We start from the raw sequence: 18,881 nt of genomic DNA, 5'->3' as shown, positions 1-18,881 counted from the left end.
CGTCATATTTTAAGGCTTTCTCATAGAGGGAACACCTGTGGGAATTACTGATGCATTGACATGACTTATTGGGGGCTAATAAAGGGGTTGTTTGACAATTCAATATTACATTTCTCTGTTAGATCATGCAAGACATAAATATTTTTTTTAATGGGAATAATTTTTAAGAAAAAAATGCTTCTGTGTCTTCATACATTCTTGTTATGGTGCCCCCTGGTATTGTCTTGACTCCCTTCTCAGAACATCTACCTAATGAGTCCAGTGCCGGTGGTCACACATGCTCAGTAGCTCAGTCCCACCACACAGATCTTATGGAGCAATTCCTGCTATTGTGCAGGCCAGCTAATAAGAATCGGTGCACTAGATGCGGCTTCTTACCAGCACTGAATACATTAGGTGGACCTTCTGAGAGAGACTCAAAAGAAACACAACGGGGTACCATAACATGTATGTATCAGCAATACCTAGAAACAGGAGCTTTTTTTCAAATGATTCCAATCAAAACATTTTTATGTTTTGCATGGTCTAACTAAGAAATATAATATTTAATCGTGGGGCAATCCCTTTAAGTACTGAAGTTGAGAAAACTGATGAAGAGTAACATGGTTAGGAAAGTTAAGGTGGTTGTCTGCTTAGGGCAATCACCACTTGTTAGAAGGGTCCCTTAACAAAAAGCTGATAAGTTTTCCCCTACTGAGACGCCCCAGCGATCAGCTGTACATTGTGGTGAAACCTGGCAGTGTTCATTTTCACTGCAGTGCCACCACAGGAGAAATTAAGCATTACACAGTGCCCATTCAAATCAATAGGTTGTCTATGTAAGGTCCTTCAGTGGGAGAGACAGGCTTTGTAACCAATCACTACTTTGGCCAAGTGATGATTTTCCTGAACAGATGATCCCCTCTATTACCTTAGAATTGCCCAAACGGTATATGAAATTAGGTTTTCTAAACTAGGCAATTGCTTTAACTACATATGCTGAAATGATGGTCCCCAAGGGAGGACGACAATGTATTTGCAAGGAAACTAATATAGTCTGCAGAATACAGGGAGGTTAAAAGAAGAGAAATAGATTCTGCAAGGGTGTGGAAGAATAATTAAAATGTGTACTTCAGTAAATGCTGTAGAGTTTCGTTATGTAATTACTACTACTTGAGACATGTATAAGGCAAAAGTAATAAGTAATAAGGCAAAAGTAATAACATTGACATACTCAGCACATTAAAATGGACCACTTAGTTGGTTCACACAGTTTTTTGGAGCGGAAATCGCCTGGGAATCAGCGCTAAAAAAAGTCTAAATCGCCTCCCATTGATTTCAATGGGAGACAGAAGCGTTTTTTCCCGGGTGGCTTTTAGCTGCTCATGGGAAAAAAAGCGGCATGTCCTTTCTTGCCACAGTTCTGCCTCTAACCTCCCATTGAAATTAATGGGTGGCAGAAAATGTGTTTTTCGCAGTGTTTTTTGCCCGCGGTCCTCAAGGAATTTTAAGGCATATTTTTTCTGCCTGCAAATAACTCAGTGTGACCTAGGCTTTATTGTACAGAGACCTAGATACTTGCAGCGTGAATGAGAGGTTAACCCCTTCCCGACATCCGCCGTATATATACGGCACACGTCGTGTGGGGGAATATGGAGCGGGCTCACTGGCGTGTCGGCTGTGTTACACTTCAGGGTAACAAGCGCAATACCGCTCGAGTGTGATCCCACTTGTTTAACCCAAATGCAGCGGTCAGTAGCGACCGTGCCATTTAAATGACTAGAAACAGGGGGCGGCCCCCTGTGACATTCCAACGCCCCCCCCCCCCCTGCGATGTGATCGCGGGGTGCCGTTGGTTGGCATGGCAGCCTAGGGGCCTGATGAAGGCCCCCAGACCTGCCATAGTTGTACTCCTTCATACGAGAGTGTCAGTATCACAATAAACTGCAATACATTCGTATTGCAGTATATTGTGCAAGTGATCCAAGTGGGACAAGTAAAAAAACGTAAAATAATGTTTTTTTTCATAAAAAAAAGTAAAAAAAATTAAAAGTTAAAAAAAAAAACGTTTTCTATTTCTCTCAAGCACAATGAAAAAAAATTAACATAACTGGTATTGACGCATCCGTAAAAGTCTGAACTATTACAATATATCATTATTTTATTATTTAGTCTGCACGGTGAACGCCGTAAAAAAGAGAACCACCAGAATTGCTGTTTTTTTGATCACTTCATCTCTCACAAAAAATTTAATAAAAAGTGATCAAAAAGTCTCATGTACCCAAAAATGGTACCAATAAAAACGACAGCTCGCCCCGCAAAAACTAAGCCTTCATATCACTCAATCGACGGAGAAATAAAAAAGTTATGGCTTTCAGAATATAGCGACAAAACTCAAATTTTATTTTTAACAATCAGCTTTTTCCTTGTAAAAGTAGTAAAACATTAAAAAAAACGATATAAATTTGGTGTCACCGTAATCGTATTGACCCGCAGAATAAAGTTAACATGCTGTTTTTACCACACGGTATACGCCATAAAAACAAAACCCCCCAAAAGATTGAGGAATCGCTATTGGTTTTCTTATTCCACCCCACAAATATTTTTTTTCCAGTTTCCCACTACATGATATGGTATAATAAATGTTGTCGTGAAAATCTACAACTCGTCCAGCAAAAAACAAGCCTCATACGGCAATATTAATGGAAATATAAAAAAGTTATGGCTTTTGGAAGGTGGGGAGGAAAAAACGAAAGTGAAAATCCGAAAAATGGCTGTGACGGGAAAGGTGTTTTTTGCAGGCAGAAAATCTGCCTCAAAATTCCGTTTGGAGTTTTGAGGCAGATTTTTCTCTGCCTGCACGCTGTTTTTCGCTGCGTTTTTCGCTTGTGGCCATTGAGCGCCGCGGGCAAAAAACGCAGCGAAATACGCTTTCTCTGCCTCCCATTGACGTCAATGGGAGGTCAGAGACGTAAATGCCTGAAGATAGGGCATGTCGCTTCTTTTTCCCACGAGCCGTTGCTTCCGGTCGCGGGAAAAAAAAACGCCCCCGCCTGCCATTGAAATCAATGGGAGGCATTTTCGGCTGTTTTTGGGCGCGTTTTCCAAAGCAGTTTCCGCATCAAAAAACTCAGTGTGAACTGACCCTTAGGCCTTATTCACACGGACCTGTCCGTATTGTGCACGCAAAACGTCCGTGTGGCATCAGCATATGGTGCCCTGCTGCGTGATTTTCGCGCAGCCGTCATCATGTGCTTTTCCGTTTTCATTCAAAGTATTTACTACTGTGGCGCGCATCACTCGCGCCACCCGGAACTGCTTTCGTGTGCCGAGCGCGATTTGCACGCACCCATTGACTTCAATGGGTGCGTGCAGTGCGAAACACGGGCAAGTATAGGACATGTCATGAGTTTCACGCAGCGCACATACGCTGCGTGAAATTCACTGACAGTCTGAACGGCCCCATTCAGTAACATAGGTCCGTGCCACGCTCGTGAAAATCACGCGCGTAGCACGGACGTATTATATGTTCGTGTGAATAAGGCCTTAAAAAAAAAAAAAAAGAAGAGAGACAGCCATTGGATTTTACCTTTATGCCAACTGTATACTTTTTTTTGTATCCATAATATAGAGAGGCCATGTGTTTGTTAGGCCACTTTGATACGGCAGTATTTTGGTCTCTATTTTGCATAGATATTTGTAGGCCAAAACTAGGAGGAGGTAATTTTTCAAATACTAATGCAAATACTGATAAAAAAAAAAATACTGACTGAAATACAGCAGTGTGAATGTGGCCTTACAATTAAATTACTCTTGTACAATTACTCTTGAACATTTGATTCCCTTCTCATGGAGCATTTTTATACAAAACCGTACCTAAATAATGAAATAATTATTATATTAAATCATTTTTCCGGCCTCCAAACTAAACACTCTGCACATCTGAGTCCTGTGCTGTGTTTATTGTTCTTGTACACAGTTGTGCATTTTCTTCAATTATAGTTTGAGATCCTTAACCTATTAAATCTAAGAAAGCAATAAAATGTTAAAGATACAATAATAAATAATACATTCCATTCATATTAACACCGTACATCATATTATGTATATATGCACGCACCATCAGTGAACATGCTGAAGTATGCACAAATATATTAATAAAAGACTATTAGTTATGACAGAGAAGGGACTATATCACCCTAGTGCCTAAACTCTGTTTGATTTTTTGGGGTATTTTATTTCTTAATTATTGGGTGAATTATACCCTTCTTACCTTATATGGTTAAAAAAAAAAACTCTAAATATTGCCCAGTAATGCAACTGCTAACACAGATCTCCTTAAATTAGGGCATCTATTAGATGTTGTAATAAAAGGGTGCTAGTGGTGCCCACTGAACAACCTTGAATAGTATGGTACGCTAATGGACAGCCCCAAAAAACGCTACATTGTGGGGCTGTAAAAAAGGTGGATGTTAAATAGCACATTGATCTTTAAAATAAGGAGCCATCGCCCCGTGGCAAGCTCCACAACTAATTTCAGGTCACGTGATCTATCTCACCTAATCAGCCAAGAGGAATGGCTTTTTATGTAAAAATAATAATAATCTTCATTTATATAGCGCCAACATATTCCTTAGCACTTTACAATTCAAAGGGTACATGTACAGACAAAATCAGACATTACATAGTGACAAAACTCATTAACAATTCAAACAAGGGGAGTGAGGGCCCTGCTCGCAAGAGCTTACAATCTATGTATTGCATGTTCTCTTAGCACCGCTCCCCCATCAGGACTTCAGGGGACTGTTCTTTGTAACTTACTTTTATTAGGGCATCTAAGAGATCTGTCAGGTCCCTTTAAACCAGATCTATAAGTTTCAGAAGGACCCCTTTAACCCGTTAGTGACCTCCCCATAGTGTTTTTACGGCGACCACGAATGGGCTTTATTCCAATGCATAGGCCTTTTTACGGCTCTATAGCGGAATAAATAAACAGAGCAGGGAGCCGTTAAATGTCCCTGCTCTCAGCTGCCAGAGGTAGCTTAGGGCTGGGGGCATCCCTGCTTGAACGTGTGAGATCGATATAAGTATCGATCTCACCCGTTTAACCCCTCAGATGCGGCGCGCAATAGCGAGCGCAGCATCAGAGTGGTTTTGGAGAGAGGGAGGGAGCTCCTTCTCATCCCACCGACACCCCGCGATAAGATCGCCGACTGTCTGTGTCTTCGATGGCAGCCGGGGGCCTATTAAAGGCCCCCAGGTCTGCCTGTAGTAAATGCCTGCTAGATCATGCCTCTGGCATGACCTAGCAGATGCCTGTCCGTTTTACACGGACAGGCATAATACACTGCAATACAAAAGTATTGCAGTGTATTATAAAAGCGATCGGATAATCGCATAGTGAAGTCCTCTAGTGGGACTAGTAAAAAAGTAACAAAAAAAGTTTAATAAAAAGTGGAAAAAAAAAAAAAGAAAAACCCACTTTTTCCCCTTACAAAATGTTTTATTATTAAAAAACAAAATAAAGTAAAAAAGTTACACATATTTGGTATCGCCACGTCCGTAACGACCCCCAACTATAAATCTATTATCATTATTTAACCCGCACGGTGAACATCATAAACAATTTAAATAAAAACATTCAAAAATTGCTGTTTTCTTTGAATCAAGCCATAAAATTTTTTGGGATAAAAAGTAATCAAAAAGTCGCATCTACTGCAAAATGGTACCGATAAAAACTACAAGTCGTCTCGCAAAAAACAAGCCCTCATACAACTGCATCGGCGAAAAAATAAAAAGTTATGGCTCTTCAAATATGGAGACACAAAAACAAATAATTTTGAAAAAAATATGTTTACACTGTGTAAAAGTGGTAAAACATACAAAATCTATACAAATTTGGTATTGTTGCAATCGCATCAACCCACTGAATAAAGTTATTGTGTTATTTATACCACACCGTAAACGGCGTAAATATAGGACGCAAAAAAGTGTGATGAAATTGCAGGTTTTTTTCTATTCCCCCCCCCAAAAAAGTTAATAAAAGTTCATCAATAAATTCTATGTACCCCAAAATGGTGCTATTAAAAAATACAACTTGTCCCGCAAAAAACAAGACCTTATACAGCTATGTCGACGCAAGAAGAAAAAAGTTATAGCTCTTGGAATGCGACGATGGAAAACGTGAAAAATGAGGGGTTAATGTGTTGCTGGACTGTTGCAGGATTATGTTTTGTCTTTTTTTTTTTGTATGAAAACATTGTAAATAGCAGCAACCCGTGAAAAGGTTCCTGCCTGTATTTACCATGATCAAATTCTTTGCTGGACTTTTTCATGGCCTGTATATAAAGTATATTTGTCTTGTAGCGTTCTACTGCAGAGGGCTCAAGTTTCATAAATGTAGCATAATCAATATACATAAAATGAAAACATACCACACACTGTAAATAAATATACCACAGCATCTGCTCATTCTTCGAAGGGACTCGCATAATTCTAGTTTAATTACAATGGCATGAAATGACCAAAATAGCATCAGTCCCCTCAGGACGCTTACATTTCAAGACAGGTTGTCAGATATTTAATGAGCAAAGTGTTCTCTCTGGTTTCAGCTTTACAGGGCTTCAGCGTTATTTGAAACAATACGACGTGAGGCGCAGCTCAGCACTGATTATAAGCTCTCCCTCTTTGATCTGCAAACGTCCTCGTACCAGGCTCTGCAGCGGGTCCTCATCACTCTTGGTAAGAATAGCCGCATTTCTTGGTCACAGACAAGGGTTGTTGTCATGGCACTTACCGAGGACCTGTCCTACAGAAATAATGCACTGCTGTCTTTATATCATTACATAAGAATTTATCTTCTGTTGATGTTAAGTATTATAAAATAAGTGGGTTTTTTCTCCCTTAATGACAATGATAGAATGATTTGCATTGTCATTAGAATAAATGCTGTAAAATTGTTGTTAGAACACCTCCTGACTTATACTCATTGTAGGTAATACCTTACAGCTGAACCCTAAATCAGATTAAAAGCGGATCTGTCTTCTCTCCTGACATGTCTGTGTTAACCGATACTTATATTCCCCTTGAAATAATTCTGGCGCGTCTTTCTTATTACTCTGGGTTGTGTCATTCCTCTGTTATTTCTCCTAGAAATTTATAAATAAATTGACAACTGGGTGTGACTATTTCCCTTATCAAAGGGGCGTGTCTCTACACAGGCTCACTCTGTTAGCACTGATTGGACAGTGTGAAAGTGTGCAGCGACACCCTCCCCCCCAACTTGTAACACCCAGTTGTCAATTTATTTATACATTTCTAGTAGGAGGAATAACAGAGGAGCGGCACAATGCACAGTTACAAGAAAAGAAACTCCAGAACGTTGTATTATGGGGAATGTAAGTATTTGCTAAAACAGATATGTCAGGAGAGCAGGAATCCCCTTTATTAGCTACTGAAAAACTGTTATTTTTGTTTGTAGAGTCAAGATAAGAAAAATAAACCTTAAAGGGAAAGTTCATCTAAATGTGATCTTAAGACTTGTCATGAGGACATCTTAGAAGATGACTTTGGTGGTGTGTATTAGCTCAGAGCTCTTCTGATTGCAAAGCAAACTCCTTCTATGCACCCAGAGATTTCAATTACTGGAAATCTAAAACCGCATTCTAAATTAAGGGCAAATTAAATTAAATTATTCGAATCTATGGTGCTGTGCTTGGAAACTTTCAGTAACTAAGATTTCTGAGCACTTACAAAGGGGTTGTGACGCAATCTACAAAACCTGCATAATCCCATTATTCTGTAAGTATATACTTGTTCATACTCATGGACTCCACCAGTGTGATGCCAAAAGATCACCATCAATTGTGTATATATTTAGCAATCATGGACACCAATTTGTAGAGAAGTAAAGAAGGACGGCAGCATCCAAGTTGTACTTACTTATTTGTGTTCATAGGTGTATACCGATAGCACGACATTCCGGCCCACAACGTAGATATGCCTTTATCAAGCCATTTTCATGTGACCAGGGTTCCTTATTTGTAGAAATTATTCTGTTAAAGATAAAATAATCCTGTCATCCACATTTATATAAAGTTTAGTATTTTTTTTTATTACTTCTGTGTAACTAAAACACGGACTATGGTGTTATATAAAGGCCCTTTTACACTGGCCAATTGTCAGGCAAGTGAGCGTTCATAGAACACTCGTTGCCGATAATTGCCCTGTGTAAACAGGGCAGTGATCAGCAGATGAATGAGCAAATGCTTGATCATCTTCTGAACATATCGTCGTTTTAAAGAAGTAAAATATTATCGTTGTCAGCAGCACATCTCCCTGTGTAAACAGGGAAATGCGCTGCCGACATGGTAATACTGTATGGGGACGAGCGATACCAGTAACGATTGCTCGTCCCCATACTTGCTCCATGTGACAGGAGAAAACGAGCGCCGATCAACGAGCTCATTGCATCGGCCTAAATTGAGCAGTGTAAGAGAACCTTAAGTCTTAGAGATCTATAAAAAAAAAACATACATTCATATAACTGTGTTTCAGTACTAAATGATGTACTGGAAAATGGGATGCTGTGGAGAAAACTAGTACACGAATGAACCTGCCGAAATGTGTCTGAATAAAAGGTCATGGAAAGGTATAATATATGTCTATGGCTTTGTTTGTGCTAGTAAATCTTATGTTCTTTCCCAGAGAATCATAATACAATTATTCATTAAATCCCTCATCATGAGCCGCTAAGAGAGATGTGTTAATGTAAAACTATCATCATGTCATATTAAAGTGTAGGTGTTAAACATTTCACAGGAATAACGTACAGCATTCAGGTACCTGAGACTTCTCTGCCGTATTCACATCATTAGGGTATGTTCACACGCACTGTTTTCGGACGTAATTCGGGCGTTTTACGCCTCGAGTTACGCCTGAAAAAACGGCTCCATTACACCTACAAACATCTGCCCATTGCTTGCAATGGGTTTTACGATGTTCTGTTCCCACGAGGTCTAATTTTACGCGTCACAGTCAAAAGACGGCGCGTAAGAAGACGCATGCGTCAAAGAAGTGCATGTCACTTCTTGGGACGTTTTTGGAGCCGTTTTTCATTGACTCCATTGAAAAACAGCTCCAATAACGTCCGTAAAATACGCCGCGAAAAATGCGAGTAGTTACAAAAACATCTGAAAATCAGGAGCAGTTGTCAGGCGAAAACTGCCCCATAATTTCAGACGTATTTTGCTACTGTGTGTGAACATACCCTCAGTATGATGAAAACGTGGTGGGGGATGTAAGATAAAATATGAATAGACAGGGAATCTTTTATTCCTATTATATGTATTACAGATCTATGGCAGCCTTTTATCCTTGTTTGTGTGACAGGTGTAGTGATTTTACAGCCACTTTTTGATATATATATAAATGTTACAGGACATCATGATGAGGCTCTAGCAGTTGCAGAAAGAGGAAGGACGCGGGCTTTTGCGGATCTGCTTGTTGAACGCCAAACTGGGCAGCAAGAATCGGATCCTTACACACCTGTGACAATTGACCAAATCCTGGAGACTGTAAATAGTCAAAGAGGCCTGGTGCTATACTACTCCTTGGCTGCAGGCTATCTTTACAGCTGGTTGCTTGCTCCTGGATCTGGTAAGAACAAAGTTATTTTATTTCTTTCTATTTAGATAAGCAAAAAAAGCAGGAGTCTGCAAATTGTCGCCATCTATTATAACATTTGATATTTTGTTGTAGGAATATTAAAGTTTCATGAATACTATGTGGGAGACACAACTTTAGAAAACACCAGCGATTTCACTGAATCTGGAAGTTTGAGTTTTCAGGGGTCGAATAGTTCAATTCTAGAGCAACACATTGCAAATGTTCGGGAAAGCCTTGGAGTGGACTCGTACTACACAAGGTTTGTGGTCTGCTACATTTTATTCTGCTAAATTGTATATGTGATATTATAACCTATATATATCTTTAGCATAATTAAATAGTCAAGACATAACACTGTAAATATGCAATAAACCAAAAAAGAAATGTCTCAAAAAACGCAAAAAATTTTCATCAAAAAATATATATAATTTTATTAGTTCACAGATGAACAAACATAACCCCCCCTACAAATATATGTTACAAACATGTAAAAAACATTTATATAAAATCAACCAGGTGTAGCACCATAAAAGTCTTTTTCATAGTTGATCCACAGATAACAATAGTTACAAGCAGGGGCAGTAAATCTAAAATGGTAACCCCGCCTGTATAACACACAAAATAAGTGTGACCCTCACAAGTACAAGCTAATGCAAGTCAATTTACCTGTGGAGTACATGATGGCAGTTGGACCGCACACCTGGAAAAAACACACCTCGACACGCGTTTTTCAACCTTCATCAGGAGATGAATGAGCTACTCTTAATCCTGGTTTTAATACTAAGTGAAGAGAGCAATAACCAATGACACATGCTGCATCACGCCAACAACATACGTCACTCCATCTGTGTCAATGCCACCCACCGCTACACGCAAAAATGCCCATAAGCGATGTCCGCCAGTAGTATGATGACTTCCGGTCTGAGGCAGAAGCTGTAAGTATAATCAATACATGGAGCTTTCAATGGATATTTTGAGAAATAATAGGGAAGTATATTGTATATAATAATAACAGCTAGTCCATCTGCTATCATCCCTCCAAAGACAAAGGCCAAATCAATCAGAATTTAATTAATTTATTGGATTTAGACCCTCACCAAACGGTACTAAGTCAGTGTATCCATTAGGGAAGAGAAGACAGGATGCTGTATTTTTGCATAAATTACCCAATATTCAAAGATAAAGGGAGAGGGAAAAAAATTAATAGTACCAACAAATAAATAAGGGAGTAGGGAAGTGAAAAAAGCGAAGAGCAGCGCCATTGATCAACAATGGTGTTGCCAGTCACTGCATTAATAATATCAAACATTGAATTGTAAGATAATACATATTCATATATATACATGTGAAAAAATATATGTGAAAAAGTAGAGTGAAAAAATTATTATTATTATTATATATATAATAATTAATGAGTGAAAAAACAGAGTGAGCATGAAATGATTCCCGACGTCAGCCAAAAACAACCAGCACACGGGACGGCAGCCTGAGCCATCCACTATACGAAGGCCCAATCGCACAGCGACACGGACCAGGCAGCCAAACCCGCAGCCAGACATAATGACAAATGCCGGGAGCACAGATCATGCGCACACTACGAGGAACCAAGCTCCATAAAGTGAAAAAATTAATAAATATCAACCGAATACAATAAAGGTGGTCATACAAAATAAATAAAAAAATATATAAAAAAATATATAGCAGTAGTAGTCGACATACTACAAGCGGACATCGCTTATGGGCATTTTTGCGTGTAGCAGTGGGCAGCAATGACACAGATGGAGTGACGTATGTTGTTGACGTGATGCGGCATGCGCCATTGGCTATCGCTCCCTCCACTTAGTATTTAAACCTGGATTAAAAGTAGCTCATTCACCTCCTGACGAAGGTTACGAAACGCGCGTCGAGGTGTGTTTTTTCCAGTTGTGCGGTCCAACTGCCATCATGTACTCCACAGGTAAATTGACTTGCATTAGCTTGTCATTTTGAGGGTCACACTTATTTTGTGTGTTATATAGGGGGGGTTACCATTTTAGATTTACTGCCCCTGCTTGTAACTATTGTTATCTGTGGATCAACTATGAAAAACGACTTTGATGGTGCTACACCTGGTTGATTCTATATATATGTTTTTTACACGTTTGTAGTATATATTTGCAGGGGGTTATGTTTGTTCATATGTGAACTAATAAAATATATATATTTTTTGATGAAAAAGTTGTGCATTTCTTTATTATAATATAATAAATTGTATATGTACCCTGAACTGCATAAAATATAAACTGCATATATATATATCTATATATATATATATATATATATATATATATATATACAGTGAAGGAAATAAGTATTCGATCCCTTGCTGATTTTGTAAGTTTGCCCACTGTCAAAGACATGATCAGTCTAGAATTTTTAGGCTAGGTTAATTTTACCAGTGAGAGATAGATTACATAAAAAAAAACAGAAAATCACATTGTCAAAATTATATATATTTATTTGCATTGTGCACAGAGAAATAAGTATTTGATCCCTTTGGCAAACAAGTCTTAATACTTGGTGGCAAAACCCTTGTTGGCAAGCACAGCAGTCAGACGTTTTTTGTAGTTGATGATGAGGTTTGCACACATCTTAGATGGAATTTTGTCACACTCCTTTTTGCAGATCATCTGTAAATCATTAAGATTTTGAGGCTGTCGCTTGGCAACTCGGATCTTCAGCTCCCTCCATAAGTTTTCGATGGGATTAAGGTCTGGAGACTGGCTAGGCCACTACATGACCTTAATGTGCTTCTTTTTGAGCCACTCCTTTGTTGCCTTGGCTGTATGTTTCGGGTCATTGTCATGCTGGATGACCCAGCCACGAGCCATTTTTAATGTCCTGGTGGAGGGAAGGAGGTTGTCACTCAGGATTTGACGGTACATGGCTCCATCCATTCTCCCAGTGATGCGGTGAAGTAGTCCTGTGCCCATAGCAGAGAAACCCCCCCAAAACATAATGCTTCCACCTCCATGCTTGACAGTGGGGACGGTGTTCTTTGGGTCATAGGCAGCATTTCTCTTCCTCCAAACACGGCGAGCTGAGTTAATGCCAAAGAGCTAAATTTTTGTTTCATCTGACCACAGCACCTTCTCCCAATCACTCTCAGAATCATCGAGATGTTCATTTGCAAACTTCAGACGGGCCTGTACATGTGCCTTCTTGAGCAGGCGGACCTTGCGGGTACTGCAGGATTTTAATCCATTACGGCGTAATGTGTTACCAATGGTTTTCTTGGTGACTGTGGTCCCAGCTGCCTTGAGATCATTAACAAGTTCCCCCCGTGTAGTTTTCGGTTGAGCTCTCACCTTCCTCATGATCAAGGATACCCCACGAGGTGAGATTTTGCATGGAGCCCCAGATCGATGTCGATTGACAGTCATTTTGTATGTCTTCCATTTTCTTACTATTGCACCAACAGTTGTCTCCTTCTGACCCAGCGTCTTACTTATGGTTTTGTAGCCCATTCCAGCCTTGTGCAGGTCTATGATCTTGTCCCTGACATCCTTAGAAAGCTCTTTGGTCTTGCCCATGTTGTAGAGGTTAGAGTCAGACTGATTAATTGAGTCTGTGGACAGGAGTCTTTTATACAGGTGACCATGTGAGAGCTGTCTTTAATGCAGGCACCAAGTTGATTTGGAGCGTGTAACTGGTCTGGAGGAGGCTGAACTCTTAATGGTTGGTAGGGGATCAAATACTTATTTCTCTGTGCACAATGCAAATAAATATATATCATTTTAACTATGTGATTTTCTTTTTTTTTTATATATAATCTATGTCTCACTGGTAAAATTAACCTAGCCTAAAAATTCTAGACTGTTCATGACTTTGACAGTGGGCAAACTTACAAAATCAGCAAGGGATCAAATACTTATTTCCTTCACTGTATATATTTATATGGATTATGACAACGCTCATTGCATGTTGTGATTATACCTTATGAAACCTATTTCATTATACATGCTTTTAACTAATCTGTACATTTGCAAAATTATTTTCTATAAAACTCAAAATTCTTTAACCTTTATCAACCACGGAATCAAAGCACTTGAGGATATGTGACCCAATGTCAATTGCAGACTAAATTCCTGCTACACTAAAGTCCCTTTTACACTACACAGGCCGAATATCGGGCAAACAAGCATTCACAGGACGCTCGTTCCGGATTATTGCCCTGTGTAAACAGGGCAACGATCAGCCGATGAACGAGCTCGTTCATCGGCTCATTGTATCGTTTACGCAGCAGAAAATATTATCGTTGTTTGCAGCACATCTCCCAGTGTAAACAGGGAGACGCGCTGCCAACATGATAGAAATGTATGGGGACGAGCGATCGGAGTAACAAGCGCTTATACCCATACATAGCCCCTTGTGAAAGGAGCAAACGAGCGCCGATCAATGAGCTGTATCTTACACATCGAGCCGGGTAAGAGGGCCCCAACTCGTGTGCCTTACCACATACCGTACCAACTGATAACCTCATTGAATTAATAGAATACATACATATTGTACTTTACTAAAGAAAATCATTATATGCCAACACTGTTTTCAATAACCATTGAACATGGTTTCAGTTATTTATTTCCTGTGGCTTATATAGCACCAACATATTCCACAGTGATGTACAAGGATTGTCACCACACATATCAGTCCTTATCACAGTCTGATTTCCCTATCTCAGACACATACACTAGGGATAATTTCATAGGAAGTCAACTTTATTTTCTAAGAGTGGGGTAGGAAATCTTGAGTACCCAGATATAACCTGCACAAACACCGGGAGAACATACAAACTCCATGCAGATGTTGTTGTTGGTTAGATTCAGACCCAGGACCCCAGGGCTGCGAGGCTACATTTCTTACCCCTGAGCTACCCGTTATCTATATTTGGGTGGCGGTTTGTAGGCCCTTGGATGTTCTTATGTAATAATGTTTGTGTATATATAGCTACAGTATGTTTTGATAACATGGCATAGATGGAACCTTGTAGTTGTCGCTTCTGTTTAACTGACTAATGCTCTGTATATTTTGCACACAATAGTCTAAACTCACAGGGACTCATCTATGCAGAATGAGGCAAAATGTCTCTTATCAACCGGTGTATGAATATACAACCTATTGTGTACATGGCAGCAAATAAATCTGAAGTGTCTTGCTATTTTATTAATAGAGATGTTTCCGTGCTGGCGCGGTAGTGTTTTACTGCAGAAAGAAAAATAAATTGTAACAGGCAACCTTAAGAGTCTCTGTCACCAGATTTTGCAACCCCTATCTCCTATTGCAGCAGATCGGCGCTGAAATGTAGATAAGAGTAACGTTTTTTGTTTTTTTTAAAAACGAGCATTTTTGGCCAAGTTATGACCATTTTTATATTTATGCAAATGAGGCTTTCTAAGGTACAACTGGGCGTGTTTAAAGTTAAAGTACAACTGGGCGTGTATTGTGTGTGTACATCTGGGCGTTTTTACTTGCTTTACTAGCTGGGCGTTGTGAATAGAAGTGTATGATGCTGACGAATCGGCATCATCCACTTCTCTTCACAACGCCCAGCTTCTGGCAGTGCACAGACACACAGCGTGTTCTCGAGAGATCACGCTGTGACGTCACTTCCTGCCCCAGGTTCTGCATCGTGTCGGACGAGCGAGGACACATCGGCACCAGAGGCTACATTTGATTCTGCAGCAGCATCGGCGTTTGCAGGTAAGTCGATGTAGCTACTTACCTGCAAACGCTGATGCTGCTGCAGAATCAACTGTAGCCTCTGGTGCCGATGTGTCCTCGCTCGTCCGACACGATGCAGGACCTGGGGCAGGAAGTGAGTGACGTCACAGCGTGATCTCTCTCGAACACGCTGTGTCTGTGCACTGCCAGAAGCTGGGTGTTAATGAAGAGAAGTGGATGATGCTGATTCGTCAGCATCATACACTCCCATTCACAACGCCCAGCTAGTAAAAGAAGTAAAAACGCCCAGATGTACACACACAATACACGCCCAGTTGTACTTTAACTTTAAACACGCCCAGTTGTACTTTAGAAAGCCTAATTTGCATAAATATAAAAATGGTCATAACTTGGCCAAAAATGCTCGTTTTTAAAAAAAAAAAACCGTTACTCTTATCTACATTGCAGCGCCGATCTGCTGCAATAGGAGATAGGGGTTGCAAAATCTGGTGACAGAGCCTCTTTAGCTTGAATATTCTATCAAATGTTGATGTTGAAATATACAATATATGTCAATGGATAAGATTATATGTATCCAGCCGTAAGGCACCAGGCTAGACATTGTACACACATTGAGAGATATATATATATATATATATATATATATATATATATATATAAAATATATATACATTCAGTGAAGGAAATAAGTATTTGATCCCTTGCTGATTTTGTAAGTTTGCCCACTGTCAAAGACATGAACAGTCTAGAATTTTTAGACTAGGTTAATTTTACCAGTGAGAGATATATTATATTAAAAAAAAAAACGAAAATCACATAGTCAAAATTATATATATTTATTTGCATTGTGCACAGAGAAATAAGTATTTGATCCCTTTGGCAAACAAGACTTAATACTTGGTGGCAAAACCCTTGTTGGCAAGTGAGACGTTTTTTGTAGTTGATGATGAGGTTTGCACACATGTTAGATGGAATTTTGGCCCACTCCTCTTTGCAGATCATCTGTAAATCATTAAGATTTCGAGGCTGTCGCTTGGCAACTCGGATCTTCAGCTCCCTCCATAAGTTTTCGATGGGATTAAGGTCTGGAGACTGGCTAGGCCACTCCATGACCTTAATGTGCTTCTTTTTGAGCCACTCCTTTGTTGCCTTGGCTGTATATTTCGGGTCATTGTCGTGCTGGAAGACCCAGCCACGAGCCATTTTTAATGTCCTGGTGGAGTGAAGGAGGTTGTCACTCAGGATTTGACGGTACATGGCTCCATCCATTCTCCCATTGATGCGGTGAAGTAGTCCTGTGCCCTTAGCAGAGAAACACCCCCAAAACATAATGTTTCCACCTCCATGCTTGACAGTGGGGACGGTGTTCTTTGGGTCATAGGCAGCATTTCTCTTCCTCCAAACACGGCGAGTTGAGTTAATGCCAAAGAGCTCAATTTTAGTCTCATCTGACCACAGCACCTTCTCCCAATCACTCTCAGAATCATCCAGATGTTCATTTGCAACTTCAGACGGGCCTGCACATGTGCCTTCTTGAGCAGGGGGACCTTGCGGGCACTGCAGGATTTTAATCCATTACGGCGTAATGTGTTACCAATGGTTTTCTTGGTGACTGTGGTCCCAGCTGCCTTGAGATCATTAACAAGTTCCCCCCGTGTAGTTTTCGGCTGAGCTCTCACCTTCCTCAGGATCAAGGATACCCCACGAGGTGAGATTTTGCATGGAGCCCCAGATCAATGTCGATTGACAGTCATTTTGTATGTCTTCCATTTTCTTACTATTGCACCAACAGTTGTCTCCTTCTCACCCAGCGTCTTACTTATGGTTTTGTAGCCCATTACAGCCTTGTGCAGGTCTATGATCTTGTCCCTGACATCCTTAGAAAGCTCTTTGGTCTTGCCCATGTTGTAGAGGTTAGAGTCAGACTGATTAATTGAGTCTGTGGACAGTAGTCTTTTATACAGGTGACCATGTAAGACAGCTGTCTTTAATGCAGGCACCAAGTTGATTTGGAGCGTGTAACTGGTCTGGAGGAGGCTGAACTCTTAATGGTTGGTAGGGTATCAAATACTTATTTCTCTGTGCACAATGCAAATAAATATATAGAATTTTGACTATGTGATCTTCTGTATTTTTTTTTTATATAATCTATCTCTCACTGGTAAAATTAACCTAGCCTAAAAATTCTAGACTGTTCTTGACTTTGACAGTGGGCAAACTTACAAAATCAGCAAGGGATCAAATACTTATTTCCTTCACTGTATATATATATATATATATATATATATATATATATATATATATATATATATAATGCTTTTTCCTGTTAAAGTTGTCCCTTTGGTGACAGTTAATGCTTTGCATTCCACTGTTATGAGACAGTACAAACTGTCAGAGTTGTTATAAAGGGTCCTAAAAATGTGGAGCATGTTGCAGGCACCAATTTTTCCAACACACTAACAACATTTTGTGGAGGCCACTGACACTGTATAACATGACTATAATTGTCTAAAAAATGTAAAAGGTTTAAATTGATTGTATCTGATTATTTTGATTTTTAGTATTGATACATTTGTAAATATAACCAGCGCATCTACATATGTTCACTATATATCACTATATGTTCACTATGTATCACTATACAGATGTAACCAAGTTTATCTTGACTCTGATAACTTTCTGCAGCGTGATATGACACAATAAAAGCCATAGAAAAGCCATTGAAAATGTCAAGTTAAAGTTTCTTGACACTGTATTTAATGCATTAAAAGTCAAGATAAAGATGGCTACATCTGTATGTTCACTGTTTCACTATATGTTCACTATGTAGCCCTATATCTTCACTATTTCACTATATCTTCACTGTTTCACTATATGTTCACTATGTTTCTGTAAAGGATCTGCCAGACACAGCTTCTGTGTCGACGCCCGTGGTTAATCGGTCTGCACCTGCTCCTAAGTCTGATAGAGTGACTCAATCTGCTACCACTCAGGCTGGTAGGTTCAGGAGTGGGAGAACCTATCACAGCCTGGCCAGACGGAGCTAGCTCCCACCCTCTGTCTATTTATACCTTCATTTCCTGCTTGTCTCTGCCTGTGATTCTTTCCTGTTTCCTGGCTCTGCTGCTCCTGCTATCATTATTGACCTTGCTTCATTTTGACCCTGGCTTTACTGACTACACTCCTGCTCTGCATTTGGTACCTCGTACACTCCTGGTTTGACTCGGCTCGTTCACTACTCTTGTTGCTCACGGTCTTGCCGTGGGCAACTGCCCCATTTTCCTTAGCTTCTGTGTACCCTTGTCTGTTTGTCTGTCATGCACATATTGAGCGTAGGGACCGTCGCCCAGTTGTACGCCGTCGCCTAGGACGGGCCGTGCAAGTAGGCAGGGACTGAGTGGCGGGTAGATTAGGGCTCACCTGTCTTCTCCCTACCCCGTCATTACAGTTTCACTATACGTTTACTATGTAGCACTTTATGTTCACTGTTACAATATATGTTCACTATGTTTCAC

At 39.9% G+C, this 18,881-nt stretch overlaps 1 protein-coding gene across 4 annotated transcripts in view; it reads left to right on the top strand.

Annotated features, from left to right (window-relative positions):
• Positions 1 to 18,881, top strand: part of TTC28 (tetratricopeptide repeat domain 28) — a 625,439-nt gene that overhangs the window by 458,580 nt on the left and 147,978 nt on the right. For all 4 annotated transcript variants that reach the window (XM_075830954.1, XM_075830961.1, XM_075830946.1 and 1 more), the window contains 3 exons: positions 6,591 to 6,720; positions 9,418 to 9,636; positions 9,739 to 9,904. In XM_075830954.1, the coding sequence (XP_075687069.1) occupies positions 6,591 to 6,720; positions 9,418 to 9,636; positions 9,739 to 9,904 (515 nt within the window). The remainder of the gene's footprint in view (positions 1 to 6,590; positions 6,721 to 9,417; positions 9,637 to 9,738; positions 9,905 to 18,881) is intronic.

This window comes from Rhinoderma darwinii, chromosome 1, assembly GCF_050947455.1.
Source record: "Rhinoderma darwinii isolate aRhiDar2 chromosome 1, aRhiDar2.hap1, whole genome shotgun sequence".
In the NCBI taxonomy this organism is placed as follows: domain Eukaryota; kingdom Metazoa; phylum Chordata; class Amphibia; order Anura; family Rhinodermatidae; genus Rhinoderma; species Rhinoderma darwinii.
This window is presented reverse-complemented; position numbering and strand designations above follow the sequence as displayed.